Raw genomic sequence first — 19,452 nt, forward strand, 5'->3', positions numbered from 1 at the left:
GGGCGCTCTATCGGACTTCGGAGGAATGACGCGCCACAACAAAGCTGTCCCACGCTGTGCGCGCTAAGTTCAAATGACAGGCGGGATTTTTTTTTTTTTTTTTTTTTTTTTTTTTTTATATATAATGGTTTTCGGACCATTTTGGGAATGTTGGATGCCGGGACGATTATGTCAGGTTAGTGGGGATGTTCGGATATTGGGTGTTCGGATATTAGAGGATTTACTGTATTTACTCTCTAAGGTTTTCATAATTATTAATGATTATTTGAAGTTATTATTATGTACTCCATGATAGGTTAGATGACAGTTCAGTGGTCAAACATGAAATATTCTTTGTTGAGTTGCCTAGTTGTCCACACTGTTTTGTACCTTGTATGATGGGTGAGAATCCATACCCCAAATGACAGTGTTTGCTCCACCTGTGATTAACCCGTACCATCCCAGGCAGCTTTGCAGTTTTATACCCACGTAATCCTGGACCAAAAACGGAAAAAAAAACTTTTTGTATAAAACAATCCAAAAGGACATATAAGTCAAGGAAAAGCCAAAAAAAGTACTCCTTATAGGAGAAATAAGAGCAGGATGGCTGTCCGTTGTGTTTTTATCCCAGTTTCCCAAGCCCTGAGCAATGTTTTCCCACCCAGCTGGGCGGGATGAGAGAGAACTTGGGGAGGAGAATGGGAAATTCCCCTTTCTCAATGTTCTCCACTGGCTCATATTCCTTTCCAGAGTAGGCATCCAGGTCTTTCTCTTCTGAAGAATCACGAAATGAAGGGACAGAAGGGTCCATGTGACAATGTCAACAGCCTCCTCCAGCCCAATGATGTGGAAAAATGGCGTGATTTTCACAACATTCTGATGCTGTGACGGACAGTGGCACACTGATGTTACCCACCCACGCAGAACCAAGCTCAGTACTACAACTGCTTGGACACAGTGTTGCCAATACATTAAGCTACTCCTTAGCAAAAAATTAGCTAGATTAAAGCTGTTTGAGACGTGCTACAGCACTCAAATTTTGCTGTCGTCACCATCACGTCACTAGGATTAATCGAGACTTTTGTACTGTCAGCACCATGCCGATGGCGGGATTGTACGGGCTAAAACATTAATCCAAGTCTAAAAACAGTTTATAAATCAAACACAAACTTTAAGTCTAAAATATAATCAAAATTGGTTAAAAAAATCAAAATTCATCGCAAAGCTGGGGGTAGGCCCGTGATAGTCAGGGTAGGGTGGTATTTCTACCCCCATCACTATTACAGGGTATCACATCTAATGGCATTGTAAATCAGTGTTTGCCTGTACCTCGCACCAGTTTTTTGTAGCTTGTGTATGATTGATGATGTTAGGACTCTACCCACCAAGGCCTGAACACATTGATAGACGATCATAGAACTTTTGGGCTTAAGCCTACCCTTATTGTTTGTCATGGTGTGTGAAGCTCTCACGTGTGACTTCAAAGCTGGACTCTCATAGGAAGTGTTGTAAGCTGATGGCTTGGTGTTGATCACAGAGAATGAGAGGATGGCCAAAGAAAGATTTAAGAACTGGAGAGATGGAATTGGGTATGAAGGTTTGAGAGCAAATGCACATGAAACAGAAGTGACAAAATTTGGAGCTAGTGCTGGCATCCTCAAAGCAATGGCAGTATGGTCATGTGCAGCTTGTCACAAGGGTGAGGATTGTCCCTCAATCTTGTGCAGTGTTTGTGATTATTAGGTGCATAAGAGATATAGTGGTATTAGAGGTAGGCTGTGAAGCAATGCTGATTTCATATGTAGAGTGAGTGGGGGAGAGCCTGCAGAGACAGAGAGTTGGAGATTGATGGACCATGTTGGAGAGTATCTGGAGTCTATGGAGGAGTTTTCTGATTAGGTTGACTGGATGTGTGCTGGAGGTGAGACTGGAGCTCTTCCTGTGGCTAGGGAAAAAAGTACAGTAGACCCTTGCTATAACAGACCCCAGTAAAATGGATATTGGATTTAATGGACTTCATGAAGCCCATCAGACTTTCATTGGCTTTAACGAACAATGTCCATTGAATGAGGTGCAGTGGGTCACAGTACATGTGTTTCCTGCTCTGTTTACTCCAACCTGACCTGAAATTGCCCTCTTCTTATTGTGATTGCTGAATTGTAATAGAGTACAGTATAATAATGCTGTACTAGTCATGAAGTGCTATGCAAAGATGTGAAATAAGCAACAAAAGAGCAAAATTATGGGCCAAGTTAGTGTGAAATGGGTATAGTTTACATTTTTAGTACTAGAATATGCTGTTCTACATGTTTATTTTCAAATGTGCATGAACTCCCACCTTGGGGACCCTCGGATATAATGGACAGTCAAATTTAACTGGATTTCTTTCAGTTAGTCTGTTATAGCAAGGGTCTGCTGTAGTTGAAATAGGTTCAGGAAGCGCTCGTCCTATTCATAGGCTCAGACATACAGAGATGATAATGATTAGGTGGATGTGTAGTTCATCCATGAATGACAGGCCTGGTGGTTTAGGATTGGGAATGAAGAGATGATGGGAAGGACGGGACTTGAATGTGATAGTGTTATGATGAGAAAGGGTATATTGAGATGGTTTGGGCATGTGGAAAGGATAGGGGGTGACAACTGGGTGTGGTGAGTGACACGTGTGACTATTAACCCCTTAAAGCCTAATCACATCAATTGATGTGATGAGAGTTTTATGCCAAATAGCCTGATTGCATCAGTTGAGCAGGGCCTGTAAAAAACTGCAGAGCACTTCCTCCGCCCCGATTATGACGTATGTGGCTTCAGGCCAATGAGAATTCACCCCTGACGTGGCGTGAGGGGGGATCGAACCAACCTGGGTGGTGGGGTGGCACCCCTCCTCTGGGCCGTGTCAGTGCCACCCTCTACCCCACTCCCTCACTCCTCCTTGTCCTCCATCACCCTCCCACCCCTCCACGCACCTGCGTCTCTCCTCCCACCACCACCTGTGTCCCTTTCCACCCACTCTCTCCCCTCCTCCCCCCACTTTGCTAGCCTTGTGTCCCCCCCGAACCCCACCCCATCCCTCCTTCCCTGTCCCTCACTATCCTCCCACCCCTTACGGACCCCTGAGAGGTACCAGGCCTCCAAGATGTTACGGAACACACTGAAGTGCTTTCATTTCATGCGAAAAGTTGGTTATTTTTCCAACCTCCCTACCTATAGGCCTACTCCCCACAGCCTAGTAATCTCCCCACACCTACATACATGTGTTTTCATGGTTGGTGTGACAGAACACTCTGAAATATCCTGTTTCAATAAGAAAAATAGGTACAGTACAATCCCTGCTATCCGGTATCCAGACAAACGGAATACTCAGAAAATCGGGAAAATTCAAGGGCTGGTAAAAACATCAGTAAGTTATAACTGTGCGCCATTTTGAATGGACCGCCAAACCGCCATTTTATCGTGTCATGTGAGGCTGGGTGAAGTCGGACTAAGCGAGGTGAAGGCCTTTCTGGCTAATGTAAATCCCTAGTAAATCCTCTTAACCAGCCCTCCTCCTCCCTCTTTCCCCTACTTGAATTCAGTCATCCTCCACACCCTCCACAATTTCCACAAATCACCAGTCTGCTTTTTACCACCAGACAGTAAACAAGCTCTCTTGCTGTTGTGTTGCTCTGATGGACGGTAATTTCAACACTCCAAAATGCCTAAAGAGCAAACTAAACGTAAGTGTGTTGTGCTTACCTTGAAACAGAAGCTGGACATATGCAATAGACTTGAAAAAGGCAAACATTATAAAACACTGATGACCGAATATAATGTAGGAAATCCAACCATTTATATCAAGGCCCAAGCATCCAAGCTCAATGAAATTTTCATGAAAAGCGAGACAAGTAAGTCCATTGAAAAAAGGTATACTCTTCATCGTTCGAGTGGTTTTGCTTAGAAAGATCTAGGGGAGCACCTATTTCTGGTCCTCTTATCCAAGAAAAAGCAAGAGAGTTTCACAATAAATGAATACAGAAGTCGAATGTGATTTCAGTGTTGGATGGTTAAATCGTTTCAAAGACAGGCATGGAATTTGTAAGCCAGACATCTCGGGAGAGAGCAAATCAGCAAACTCCGGTGTTTTTCTTCCTAACGGACCGACTCTAACTTGCACCACATAAATTCATCTTAGAACGCATGTGTGCTGGCAGAGATGAAAAAAAAAAATGTTAGTAGGAATGAAGGTTTACTTTGTTGGAAGAAAAAAAAATATATATGCTTGCACTTCATAAGTACATCATGTATTTTATTTTGTGCAAAACAGCTGATTGGCGGCAGGTGATGGGTGGAATGATGGAGGTCAGTCGGGGCCGGGACCGTAATCAAAGCTTGTGTGGGGGCACAGGTGTGATAATTCTACAGTGCAGTCTTAACATCAGTTCACCAATAAATGTTCAAGGTTTTATTTTTTTATTTTTCCACTTTTATGAGTACAGTACATACAATGAATACTTCGGTAGTTAACAGAATGGCGCAAAACAGTGGCGGAATGGTGGCGGTCAGTTGGGGCCGGGATCGTAAACAAAGCTGATGTGGGGGCACAGGTGTCGTGATAATTTACCAATAAATATTCAGGATTTTATTTCTTTAGTTTTCCACATGAGTACAGTACATACAAGAAATTATTCGGTAGTTAACAGAATGGACTTGTGCATTTTGCAGTACCAGTACTGCAAGGCATTACATGCACGTGCATTATGACCATGGTGTGTGTTTACAAGGCAATTTTTCAGGTGGAATCTCTTAGTGTGCCCCCTGATGTGAGTGGTGAGTACCTGAATTGTATTTACTGCTGTGATAATGATCGCCTTTGTATAGATTTGAATATCAGAACTAGGGGAAAAATCTGTAACCGGGAAGGTGAATTCCCCAAGCCGCACAGTTAACTGGGATTGTACTGTAGTTATTAAAATTTTCACGTTTTAGATTGTTTTCAAGGGGTAACTATTATATAGTATTGTGATCCCTACCCTGACGTATGGAAGCGAGGCATGGACCTTGCAAGAGGGGAACAAGTCAAGAGTGAGAGCAGTGGAAATGAGTTATTTGAGAGGAGCATGTGGAGTGACGTGGAGGGACAGGTTGACGAATGAAGAAGTGAAGGAACGATGTGGAGTGGATGTGGATGTGGTTGAGAAGATTAGGAGAAATACACTGAGGTGGTTTGGACATGTGAAGAGAATGGAGAATGAAAGACTGACTAAGAGGGTGTATGTAGGTGAGGTGGAGGGAGAGAGAGGGAGAGGTAGACCGAGGATGAGGTGGAGGGATGGAGTTGAGAGGTATAAGAGGGAGGGGGGGGGTGAGTTGGGGGGAGGGTAGTCAAATGGTAGGTGACAGAGCGACTTGGAGGCGTTTTTTCTGCGGCCACCCTTTGCGGGATTAGGGCGTCGGGCTATAGATAGATAGAAAGAACTATTATATACTTTTTTGAACTTTGATGTGCTATTGTGCAGTAACCATTAGGCCTACAGGGGTGTGGATTGCATTGTCAGGTGTGTAAATTCTTCCTCTTTAGCCAAAACACAATCAGTTTGACTTTGGTGAAAGTTGCCAAAACACCCCTGAATTGCAGTTGGGGGGGGCATACCCTGCCTGAAATAACTGCAGGCTTAAGGGGTTAAGGGTAGATTTGCAAGAAGCAGATTGAAAAATACCTGGGATGAGGTCATAGAGTGCAACCCCATTGATAGGGGACTGAATAGAGATTGAGCAGTGTGGAGAATCATCATTAGGTACCAAGACAAGTGCATCCAAGCACATGGGAGCCCATATTAATGAAGCAAAACAAAATTATCATTATTATTATAATTATTATTATTATTATTATTATTATTATTATTACAGTATTATTGTTTGTGATAGTTAGTGGCAGCCATCATCCACTCACTTGATGTAGCACTGTTTACTTCTTCCTTCACCTTTATCACTTTTACTGTCTCTGCCCCCTCTCTTCCTATTGTCCCATCTTTCCTGTCACTTCTTATTACTCTTGTTTCCTTTTTGGCTGGCGTTATGTTGAGTGATGAGCCTAATGGTTTCCTGTAAGCCAGGAAGCCATTTACAACACCAGGTTATAACCCCATAACCAACACACGTGTTCCCTACATGTCAGCAAGTGGGTTGGCGGAGAGTTAGTGCCACTCCAAGTAAATCCACTAACTTAAAGATAAATGGCCATTCCCTATGAGATTATGATCTCAGGCTATACAGTAGATAGATTGATAGGTTATTATTATTGTTGTTGTTGTTATTGTTATTATTATTATAATTATTATTATTATTATTATCATCATCATCCACTCACTTGATGTAGTCCTGCTTTGGGTGTCTGCCCTTTCCTTTCTTCCATCCTTCCCCTGCTATCTTTCTCTCCTTCACACTTTCCTCTTACTTCTGCCTACGGGTGACTTTACACTCCCTCTTCTGTCTTTCCTTCACACTTTCCTCTTTCTTCTGCCTAAGGGTAACTCTACACTCCCTCTTCTGTCTTTCTTTCCTTCATTCTTTCCTCTTCCTTCTGCCTATGGGTAACTCTACACTGAGTGACAAGCCAAATGGTTTCCTGTACACCAGGAAACCATTTACTATGCTGGGTGGTAACCATATAACCAAATTATGGTGCCTGGTGGTTAGTGGGTAATTAATGTGCTCCAATCAGATTGAGCCTGTGTAGGTTTATATCCAAGGGATGGTTGGAGTTTATTGCTCACAAATCCCACTCAGGGATTAGTGAGGTTGGTCACTCTCACACATAATGTCAGAACCACCTTGCCTAGCCCCGGGTTCCTACGCTTCTCATGGAGTGACAGAGGATTGGATGGATGGATGGGAGGATGGATTATTATTGTTGTTATTGTTGTTGTGGTTATTATTATAATAATAATAATAATGATAATAATAATAATAATAATAATAATAATAATAATTATTATTATTAAAATTATTATTACTATTACTACTTCTGCTACTACTACTACTACCACCACTACTACTACTACTACTACTACTACTACTACTACTGTACTACTACTACTACTACTACTGCTGCTGCTGCTGCTCCTGCTGCTACTACTACTACTACTACTAGTACTACTACTACTTTTTTTTTTTTTTTTACTACTACTACTACTACTAATCCTCATCATCATCAACATTAGTCTCATTGTCATTATTAAATTTCAGATTTACACAAAAAGCAAATCTAGACACTCACCTGAGACTTCACACGGGTGAGCGTCCATTTTCATGTGAATTTTGTGGCAAAGGGTTTTCCCAGCGCGGAAACATGGAGGAACATCGCCGGATTCACACAGGAGAAAAACCCTTCGTCTGTGAGCTGTGTGGAAAGAGGTTAGTTGCATTCATAGTCTTGAAAGCTTTATTATTATTTTTTTTTATTATTATTTTTTTTCAAAATGTGTGGAAGAGGTTAATTGCATTCATAGGTGGGAAGGCTTTCAAATTTTCTTGTGGCTACCACCACTTGACTTTATTCAACTGAGGATAGCACCCATCCTGCTAAGGGCTACTTTGTGAATTTGTAGTACAGTTAGTCTTCAAGTAACACGGACAACATGGACTGGACAAGGACTGTGGTACTCAAATCCTTTGCAAGTATAATGGAACAATGTGTTCTGGACACTTTTCCAGACTCCCACATTTACCCCTTCTTACCACCCTACCCCACATAAATATTACCCCCAACTTATACCCACCATCAGGTAAAACACTGAAAGAGACATAACTGTATTGTAGTTATGAACAAGAATGGTATTAAAATAGTATTAACATAAAAGAAGAGAGTAAGTACAAATGACGGTGATGCAGTGATTTGAGCTGTTTTCTTATAGACCTACAATCTCAAGGAAAATAATTTTAGTATTAGATACATCTCAGGTGATTACCATTTGATTTTTGATAAAACATTTTTGGGAAAGGCAATGATTGATTATGTGTGTGTATGATAGAATGAGAAGGTGAGTAATGGATGCAAGAGCATGCGGAGGTTGGAGGGGTTGACTTTCTGACCACCACATAGTGGTGGTGAAAGTCAAGGTTCAAATGAAATGGAGGAGTAGGAGAAGGGAAGAACAGGAGAAAGTAGTCTATACAAGGAGGGTAGAAAGGTTGCAGGAGGATGGAAGAAAGACAGAATATAACAGAGAAGTTGAAGAGCGATTGGGTATATATGATCTAGAGCAGATGAGGGAAGTTGAAGGTATGTGCAAGATATTCACAGAAGAAACCTGTGCAGCATGTGAGGTGGTGTGTGGGGTGAAGAGAAGACGAAAGTGAGTGCAAAGAACAGCATGGTGGAGTGAAGAGGTGAGACATGCTGTGGCATAAAAGAAGAAAACATATAGTGAGTGGATGGGAAACGGGTGTAGAGGAAGTTGAGAGATGGAAGGAGAGTTACATGTAGAGAGGATGAGAGAGATGAAAACATTAGTAAGAGAGAGTAAGAAAAGAGTGGATGAGGAATTTGGAGGGGATTCGAGTGCCGGGTGTAGGGAATGTAAGAAAATGTTCTGGAAAGAGGTAAAGACAGATAGACAGGGTGATAAAGAAGTAAGTTGGGGAGTGAAAGATAAAATTGGTAGATTGCCAGTGCAGAAGGGAGAAAAAGTGAACAGGTGGAGAGAACACTTTGAGGAATTGTTGAACATAGAGAATGAAAGTAATGCTAGTATAAGTGGCTGGGGAATGGTTGGGAGACGGAGGGATGTGAGAAGAGAGGAAGATCTCTTTAGGACGGCAGTAGTGGAAGTAGTGAAGAAAGTCAAAATGGGGAAAGCCCCAGGAATTGATGGAGTATATGGTGAAGTACTGAAACATGAGGGAAAGATAGTATTAGAATTGATATGGAAGATATGCAGATTGGCCTTGGAGGAAGGTAGAGTCCCGGAGGAACAGAAGTCAGGTATAATTATTCCCCTGTACAAAGGAAAAGGGGAAAAAAAAGTGTGTGGTAATCATGAGTCATTTGTCTTCATACGTTAATAGGAAAAGTATATGGTAGGATACTTATTGACAAAGGTAGGGAAGAAACAGAGGAATTAGTTGGAGAAGAGCAGGGAGGCTTTAAGAAGAGAAGAGATTGTGTAGATCAGATATTCAAAGGTCTTTAGTGGCAAAGCATCTAGAGAAGGGAAAGAAGTTGTGTCTGGCCATCATGGATTTGGAGAAGCATATGACAGGGTAGACAGACAAGGAATGTGGAAAGTATTAAGAATATATGGAGGAAATGGGAAGTTGATGATGTCTGTGAAGAGTATGTATGAGGGTGCAAAGGCTGCAGTGTGTGTAGACAATAAACTGAGTTAATTTTTCTGTTTGAATGTTGGATTGAAACAAGGATGTGTCATGTTCTCATGGTTGTTCAATCTGTATATGGATGGGGTTATGAAAGAGATACAAGGTAGGGCAGTGGATGTTGAAGCAGCCCTAATGAGATAGGACAGTGTTTGGAAACTCCCTGTACTGTTGTTTGCAGATGATACTGTGTGTTAAGTGAAGACGAAGGGGAACTGGAAGGCTTGGTGAATGATTTTGGGAGTGTGTTTAAAAAACAGGAACTAAAGATGAATGTAGGGAAGAGTAAAGTTAGGGTCTTCGAGAGAAATGAAGCCACTGAATGTACAGTGAGGCTGGATGAGGAGGAAATGGAAATTGTGAGTATGTTTAAGGATTTGGGTAGTGTGATGAGTCAGGATGGAAGTTTAGAGGGTGAAGTTCTTGAAAGGGTACAACAGGGATGAAAGGTTGCCGGGTCTTTGAAAGCAGTGATAAGAAACAGGGAAGTGAGCATGGAAGTAAAAAAGTCGCTGCATGACAGTATTGTGATACCAACTGTATTGTATGGAAGTGATGCTTGAACCTTGTTGGAAGGACACAAGTCAAGAGTGAGAGCAGAGGAAGTGAGTCATTTGAGATGAACTTGTGGAGTTATGTGGAGAGACAGACTTACAAATGATTAATAAGGAACAGGGAAGTGAACATTGAAGTAAAAATGCCACTGCATGACAGTATTGTAATACCAATCCAAACGTGTAGAAGTGAAGCTTGAACCTTGTTGGAAGGACACAAGTCAAGAGTGAGAGCAGAGGAAAAGAGTTGTTTGAGATGAACATGTGGAGTTACGTAGAGAGACAGACTTACAAATGAGGAAGTGAAGGAGCATGGTGGTGTGGATGTGGATGTCATAGAAAGCCTTAGGAGAAATACATTGAGGTGGCTTGGCCATGTGGAGAGGAGAGGATGGCGAGCGAGAGACTAATGAGGAGAGTGTGTGCAAGTGAGGTGGAGGGGGGGAAGAGGGAGGGGGAGGCCAAGGACGTGATGGAGGGATGGAGTGGGGAGGTATTTGAGAGAGGGGGGTGTGAGCCGGGAGCAGGGCAGTGAAATGGCGTTGGGCAGGGTGACATCATTTTCGTTTTATTTTCATTTTTGAAGGCTCCAACATGCTTGGATGCGTCGGCCTTGGCCACTTAATGGCAGCTCTCTATACTGCTTGATCTTTCGCAGCTTCCCTATGTGGTCCCTTAACCCTGAAGTCACACTCAGTGACCTCGTCCCAGGACTTTTTTTTGGTCTACCTCTCACTACCCTATCCCCGTCATTAACCCTCTCGCACTCTTTCGATGCCACCTGAGTCCGACCACTTCCAAGTACTGAGTGACAATCTCTCGCCAGCCCAGACCTCACGCTTCCTATGCTCCTCACTCAGCGATTCGTTTGGTATCAGAAACTGATTTCAATCATTTCATTTCCCCACCCTTATTATAACTATATTGTTTTGAAACTGGTTTATGTTATAAATTATTGAATGATCTTCCAATGAACGAAAAAAATTAAAAAAAAAAAAAGAATTACCATATCATATCATTCACCTATTTATTCAATGCTTATTTACTCACAGACATATAAACATTTCGGCATTGATTATAGAATATTGTAGAGCATTTATCTGCTATCCATTTTGTAAAAAAATTACACTTCCAGGTATACTAGAATATTTTTTATGGCATACGAAATAACAGTATTCGTTCATCATGCCTGGCTGCTCTGAGTGAACTGTTTCCTATCATTTCATTCTCGTCTGCACAGACCTCACACTCCCCACATTCCTCACTCAGTGATTTGTGCAGCATCAAAAAATGATTACAATCAGTTCATCCCTCTGCCCTATTTTTTAACTGTATTGTTATGAAACTGATACATGTTACAAATGAATAAATGATCTTCCTAATGAATGAAAAATAAATAAATAAATAAAGAATATAGAACACCATACTTTATCGTTCAGTAATGTATTCATTTACTCACTGATGTATATACAGTACTCACACACTATTTTTTTCACAACAACAAATTGTTGTGAAAAAAATACAGCAAATTATATGGTTGGACTCAACCTACGTTGAAAGAGTGTGAGTGGTTGATTTCTCTTGGACAAATCCTGGGTCAAAAGAGTGTGAGCGGTTGGATTCTTCACCGGGCCCCCATGTATGAAAGGGTTAACACTTCTCACTTTCTGCACCCAGTTATCATCCCCCATCCTCTCCACACGCCCAAACCATCTCAGTCTACCTCCCCTCATCACAACACCAATACATTCCAGTACCATCCTACCTCTCAACTCTTCTATTGTAAACCCAGCCTACACAGGCCTTGCACTCAAGAATGCACTATACATCCACCTAATCATTGCCATTTTTGAACATTTGAGCCAGTGAATATCCATTTCCTTTACTGCCCAGGTCTCACTACCATACAGCATTACTTTCCTAACACATGCTGCATACAAAGATCCCTTAGCATGGAGGGAGAGCCCTCTGATTGTCAGGAGAGGCAACAGCTCCATGAACTTTTACTAACCACTCCTCACTCTAGCCATAGAGCTAGCTCCAGCCCCACCTTCACCACTTAACGTCTCCCGTGTAACAAAACTCTTCCGTGCACTCTCACCAGCAAGTTCAATCCATTCATGCATGGCAATATCCACCTGCTCCCCCTGACATACTGCACACATGAAATCAGCATTTACCTCTAATACCACTACATCTCTTATGTGCCCACTTATCACAAACACTGCACAGGATGGAATTATTTCCCATGCCCTTGTGACAAATCACACATGACCACTCTCCTTCTTTGACAGTACCACCCTCATCCCTAGGTACCATCACTTTTGTTCCATCTGCATTTACTCTTAAGCCCTTGTGCCCCATACCTTCCCTTCATTTTCTAAATCTTTCCTCCACCTCCTTTCATTCTCAGCATCCAACACCAAATCATCAGCATACAGCATCTCCCATGAGAGTCCATATCTGAAGGCATATGAGAGGGCTTCAAGTACCATGATAAACAACAAGAGGCTCAAGACTGACTCCTGATGCATACCAACATTCATGGAAAACTCATCACTCAAATCTCCATTCACCCTTACCAGGGCGTGAGCACCCACATACATGGCCATACTGATCCTGACCAACACTTCTCGATCCCAGGTTTTCTCATTGCCCACCAAATCACCTCTCTAGGGACTCTGTCAAAGGCCTTCTCCAAATCAACAAAAACAAAGTAAATTTTTCTTTTCTTTTCTATATATTTTTCCTGAAGCTGTCGAACAGTGAATATGACATCAGTGGTCCCTTTGCCTGGCATAAAACCTAAACTGCAATCTCATCAATATTCTGTCTTTCTCTAATCATACCTTCTAGAACTCTCTCCTGTACTTTAAGTATCTTTTTTTTTTTTTTTTAATGCAAGGAAGAATGAAGCAAAGGCGAGGAGCCCGCAAACTGTTTCTTCCAAGAAAAAAAAAAAAAAGTACAAAAGAGAGCCAAATTCAAGATCCGTTCATTTTGAGATGCCTGGACACACTGCGTTTAAAAGACTGGAGATCATAGGAAGTAGGAAATGCAGACAGAGGGAGACAGTTCCAGAGTTGACCAGTTGCATAAATGATGAACTGGGAGTAATGGTTAACTCTTGCATTAGAGAGTTGGACAGAAAAGGGATGAGATTTTGTTGCTAAACAAATGCTATGCGCCCGTCGTAGAGGTGGAGGGATGCAAGCAGACAGTTCAGAGGAGCAGTGACCATTGAAGTAGCGGTAGAAAAGAGATAAAGATGCAACAGTGCGGCGAAGAGATAGAGGTTGATGGAAGCCAGTAAGAGGAGGAGAGTTAATGAGACGAAAAGCTGTTGACTTCATCCTATTGAGAAGAGCTGTATGTGGGGAGCCTCCTCACACGTGAGAGTTGTACTCTACACAGGGGCGAATAAAGCCTGTGCATAAAGTCAACAACTGTGCAGGAGTAAATAAGACACAGAGTCAGCTTAGCACACCCAGTCTCTTGGAAGCAGATTTTACAAGAGATGTAATATGATCTTTCCAAGATAAGTTGCGAGTGAATGAAACCCCAAGCATGTTCAAGGATGATGCAGGATTGAGCTGGATATTATTAAACATTAGTGGGCACTCCTGTGGAAGATTGTGTCGGGTTGATAGGTGTAAGAACTGAGTCTTTGATGCAATGAAAACAGTGAGATTATTTTTACTCCAGTCGGAGATATGAGCCAAGTCAGACATTAGGTGTGCTATTGCCTCATCCCTTGTTTGTTGAAGTATCTGCTGAGATGGATGTTGCAGGAACTGAATGGAAAGGTGAAGGGTGGAATCATCAGTGCACGAGTGGATAGGGTTAGATGTACAGCTTAGCTTAGAAGGTCATTGATGAATAAAAGGAAAAGAGTTGGTGATAGGACAGAGCCCTGAGGAACACTACTGTTGATAGATCTAGGAGAAGAATGGTGGCCATCTACAACAGCGGCTGCAGAACAACCAGAAAGGAAGCTATAAATGAAGGCACAGATAGAAGGATAGAAACTGTAAGAGGGCAGTTTGGAAATTATAGATTTATGTCAGACTCGATTGAAAGCCTTTGAGATGTCAAGTGCAATGGCAAAGCTTTCTCCAAAGTCCTGAAAAGGAGGATGACCAAGAGTCTGAAAGGTAGGTTAGAAGTTCACCAGTGGAGCGTCTCTGACAGAACATCAGAAAGAAGTTTGTGATAGGAAAGATGCTTGAACATTTTTCTGTTAAGAATTGGCTCAAAAACTTTAGAGACACAGGATGTTAAAGCAGTTGTACTATAGTTAGAGGGTTGGGAATGGTCACCCTTCTTTGGGACTGGCTGAATGAGAAGAAACTTCCTGCAAGAAGGAAAGGTACAAGTTGATAGACAAAGGCAAAAGAGTTTACCTAGGCAGGGTGTAAGCACAGAAGCACAGTTCTTGAGGACAGCAGGAGCGACTCCATCAGGCCTGTATGCCTTGTTAGTATTGAGGCCAGTGATGGCAGGAAATACATCAGCTGAAGAAATTTTAGTGTCAGCCATGAGGAAGTCAGAGGGGGCAAGTGATGGAGGAACAGCACTGGAATCGTCTAAGATGGAATTGGAGGAGAGAATCTGAGCCAAAAGATCTGCTTTATCAGTAGAAGAAATAGCTACAGAGCCATCAGAGTAAAAAAAGAGGAGGGATGGATGATGAGGTAAAGTTGTTAGAACGGTTTTTGGCAAGGTGCCAGGGGCGGGAAGAATTCGAGTTGGAGAGTTGAGAGCATTTAGTCCATCCATCCATCTGTCCATTATCCAATGCTGTGTTATCCCATGAGGAGCATAGGAGCCCGAGGCTAGGCAAGTTGGTCCTGACATTTAAGATGAGAGTGACCAGCCTCACTAATCCCTGAATGGCATTACGTGAACAGTAAACCCCAACCACCCTTTGGATATAAACCTACATAGGCTCAATCCGATTGGAGCACCATAATTACCCACTAAACCACCAGGTGCCATAATTTGGTTATATGGTTACCACCCAGCATAGTAAATGGTTTCCTGGTGTACAGGAAACCGTTTGCCTCGTCACTCAGTGTAGAGTCACTCATAGCCAGAAGGAAGAGGAAAGAATGAAGGAAAGAAAGACAGAAGAGGGAGTGTAAAGTTGCCTGTAGGCAGAAGGATGGGGAATGAATGAAGTAAAGAAAGAAGAGGATGTAAGGAAGAGAGGAAAGGGCAGACACCCAAAGCAAAACTGCATCGAGTGAATGGATCGTGAGCGCCCCCACCTATCACAAGAGAGCATTTAGTATGGATGAAATTATTTTTAGCAGAGCGAAGAACAGACTTAACTCGATTCTGGGCAGAAACATAAAAAAGATGTGATTCAGGGGTGGGTTGGCTCTGGTACCTTTTATAGGCCTTCTCCTTGTTGTGGACAGGATTAGAACAAGCGTGATTAAACCAAGACTTTCTTGCCTCAATAATTTCCTCTTTCCAGGTCATCACCCTTCTCCTTGTACTCATTTACAATTACACCCCTCTGCCAATCATCTGGGATAACACACTCATATATAATCGTATTTTTCAGGTTAGTGACTAACCTCACTCCTGTATCTCATGAGGCTTTCAGCATTTCAGTAGTCAACCCAGACACACCTGCTGCCTTCCCCACCAGCATTCTGCCTGTCACCTAACTCACAGTAGCAGCATCATTCAAAGGCCATGGGCCAGACAGTGGATCTGCAGGCACCAAACCTTCTCTGTCCCAGTCAAACTCCTCATTCAACAGCCGGCTATGATGCTAACTCCTTGCGTCTTTAATACAGTATCCCCACTATTCACCACAACCCTTCCTTCATCATTCTTCACACACTGCTCACCTGTGGTGTTCCCATTCTTCCTCATCATCTGATTTGCCACTTTAAAAATCATATTTTTCCCTTCCACACGATTTAGGTTATCAGGTAAAAGTCTCTGTGACTCAAACTTCGCCCTGTAAACCTCTTTTCTAGCCCTACGGTTGGCAACCAAGTATTCCTCTTTGTTACCACCCTTCTTCCATTCCCAGAAAAGCCTTCTTTTCTCCTTAACTGCAGTTTCTACACCCTCATCCCACCACCAAGTCATTGTATGTCTTGGTGGGCCTCTTTTCCATCCCCATACTGAATCAGTAACTCACAAGAGGTTGGTCTTGAGGGCTCTTCACCATTCATTAACACTTCTGTCAACATCTCCCTGTTCAGCCACCACTCCTAATTTCGTTATAGAAGCCATCTCTTACTGTTTGGTTTTTCAACTTCCTTTTTTTCCTCCTAGGTGCATAGGTCCTCTTATTTGTCACCCACTCCTTAAGCACCATGTCACATATCAATAATTTGGGTTGCTGTACACACTCCTCATTCCCTGTAACTTAACATCCCTCACTAACCTCCTATCAGCCCTTCTGACTAGAAGGTAGTCTGTCTGGCTGCTATTATCCCCCAGCCTCGTACATAATCAACTTACTCTCTCTTTTCCCAAAAAAGTGTGTTGCACACAATCATGTTCATTTCCTCCCCAAACTTGAGTATCCTTTCCCCTTCCTCATTTCTTGTACCATATGCACATCCCCCATGTACTCTTTCATATCCCTGAACTGTTTCACCCACATGATCATGGAGGCGATTTTTTTTGTGGCCACCCCTCACGTGATTGAGGCATTTGATAATTGATAGATAGAAACGAAATATACCGCACCTACTTAGCGACATTACAGAAAACCACCTGAATGCCTGATAGCTTGGTTATTGCCGATCTCACCAACTGGATATGACTTCAGCATACCAAACAAACTCAGATGTATACAATTAACAACCATAAATAGCAGACTGTAGTCATTGAAAGCTAACTGGGAGATTTTGCTCCCCATATTCCCTGGTGATTATAACCTACCTTGCAGCATGCAAACTGAGATGTGCATTAGGGAAAACTTGCGCCAAAACAGTATACTGCATTAAAAGCTTTCATTAATCGTGGTGCGTTTGTCAGTCGTCACACGACCATGCATGAAACAATTCTTTATATACATCACAGAGGAGATATCCATTAAGATATGATACTGGTTATCAAAATAGTGCATAGTGATTAAAGCAGAATGCTTCATAAGTAAAATCAAGATACAGTATATGCTGTATGAAAAATAATAATGGAACCTTCTGTTCATGAACATGTTTGAAAACCAAAGATTAAAAAAAGTGCACTACATATGCTAATCTGTAAAATAATCACAGAGGATCCTGTCAACACATTCCAATAGGAAGATTAAGAATACCGCATTACCGTCGTACATAATAAATACCAAAAATTGGGCTGGGTACCTGTGTGTTGATGCATGGCTCCCTGGTGCTCTGCCCCTGCTCCCCACCACCAGTGTTGTTGTTGTCAGTGTTAAGATGTTGCTGCTCCTGCACTTCCTTCTTCAGCATCTAAGTTGAGCAGGGGTGAAACAACAGAGTTGACCTTGTCATTGGAGGTGGATGTACCCAGATGTAAGCTAGCCAATCATGGTGAGTCTGGTGGGTGATGTCATCGCATGTGACTTTCAAGTTGTGTTGCCTGACCAGGTGACATTTCCTGCGTAAACCCAAAATTTTCCCCGTGTTGAGTATGACCTGCTGCATTATTCTGACTGGGTTAGAACAAAAATGCGTTACTCAGGGATTGACTGTAGTGGATGGTACTCATCATCCACTCACTTGATGTAGTCTACCTTCAGGTGACTGTACCCTCGATAAAGAAAGTATCAACACCCTGGGGTTGGATATGATGTGAAATGTTATGTCTCTGGTTCAGTAGGTAGTGTTAGCATGCCTGTTTAATTCAAAGAAATGGTTGAGTTGCCATGTAGTACAATGTTACTATGACAAATTCAGCTAAATACCTGTAAAATGTAAGATAACAACACAGATGAAGGATACAGCGATATTACCGTGTCATTTCCCATGAGTCATAGTCCGTGTATCGTAATGTATCACACTGAAAGGGTGCTTATACTTTTTATATTGAGGGTATACTGAGTGATAATCAAAAAGGTGCCAAGTATTACAACTGTTATATTGTGCGGTAGCTTTATAATGAATCCCTGGGGTAGGAAATAAAGAATACAGTATTGGCCCCCAAATCTCTGCAAATGTGAGGACAAAAAAGGGAAAGGACTGTAGGGATTAGTTTCCCCACTCATTATTCTGTCTTCCTGTTAGTCTAGATCCAGATGCCTTAAACCCATAAGGCGTGGCTGCAAAAATTCCCCTCCATGTCACCCTTTCCTCTGCCGTCAGGCTGCCCTTTCTCCATCTTGCACCCCCTCTCATATATCTCTGTCCCATCACTCCTCATCCTCAGTCAGCCCCTCCCATCGCCCCCCCATCCCACCTCACCCACACATACTTTGTTCACCAGTCTCTCATTCTTCATCCTCTCCATATGGCCAAGCCATCTCAAAGTATTTTTTCTAATACTTTTAGTCATATCCACGTTATCATTGCAATGCTCCATCACTTTCTCATTTGTCTGTCTGTCTGTTCTCATATCTACACATACTCCTCACAGACAACTAATTCCACTGCTATCACTTTTGACTTTAGTCCTGCCAACAGGGTCCAAGTTTTACATGCATACATTACAGTAGGGATCATAATACACTCTCTCTCTCTCTCTCTCTTTTCCCATGCTCACTTTTCTGCTTCTCATCGCTGCTTTCAGTGAACCAGCAACTTTTCTACCCTGCTGTTCCCTTTCATGCACTTCATTCACCCTTGATATACCCTTGATATACTGAATCCTCTTTTAATGAATTTCAGTTTTAGCTACAACCTTGAGCTGGTGGAATTTATCGAATTTTGTTCGGTAAAAGAATGGATTTCCGGTAAACACCGACCAGCCTGGTGTCCTCACACACACACACACACACACACACACACACACACACACACACACACACACACACACACACACACACACCGCTCGCTGGTGCAGTGGTAACGCTCTCGCCTAGCATCTGCTAAGACAGGGGTTCGCGCCTTGCCCGGGATGTGAGAAAGTTTCACTGACAAACCGGGTGGTCACTGTCCTCCTTGAGCAAGAGGATGGGTGTGTGTGTGTGTGAAGGTCAAGGCTTTGCCCTTAGATCGGACTATATGAGCTCTCAGCTCTCTTCTGGGAGGGTAAAATGCCGATGATCACAAAACCATCACGTGATCCTGACCGGCCCGGTGAATTACACACACACACACACACACACACACACACACACACACACACACACACACACACACAGAGGGAGTCAAAGGAGGCAGACGTGCGACATCGGCGCTCCGTACCGAACCAACACGGCCAGTGGCATTACCTAAATTAGTATCTTTATATGAGTCAAGCTCTGTACCAGGTTAGACTAAATAATTTTTCATTATTCATCAGACCAACCCTGGAGTATGCATCAGTAGTCTGGAGTCCTTATCTCAAAAAACACATAGACAAGATTGAAAAAATTCAAAGGTCCACTACAAGATGGGTACCAAGCTCAAGGGATCTAAGTTACGAAGAA

General features: G+C 42.5%; 1 protein-coding gene across 1 annotated transcript in view; it reads left to right on the plus strand.

Annotated features, from left to right (window-relative positions):
* The window catches only part of LOC145399677 (uncharacterized), a 148,493-nt gene that overhangs the window by 65,766 nt on the left and 63,275 nt on the right, over positions 1–19,452 (plus strand). Inside the window, exon 4 of the mRNA XM_080272223.1 lies at positions 7,204–7,371. Coding sequence (XP_080128349.1) covers positions 7,204–7,371 — 168 coding nt within the window. The remainder of the gene's footprint in view (positions 1–7,203; positions 7,372–19,452) is intronic.

This window comes from Coenobita brevimanus, chromosome 6 (assembly GCF_032717465.1).
Source record: "Coenobita brevimanus isolate Jiangsu-jjx chromosome 6, ASM3271746v2, whole genome shotgun sequence".
NCBI lineage: Eukaryota > Metazoa > Arthropoda > Malacostraca > Decapoda > Coenobitidae > Coenobita > Coenobita brevimanus.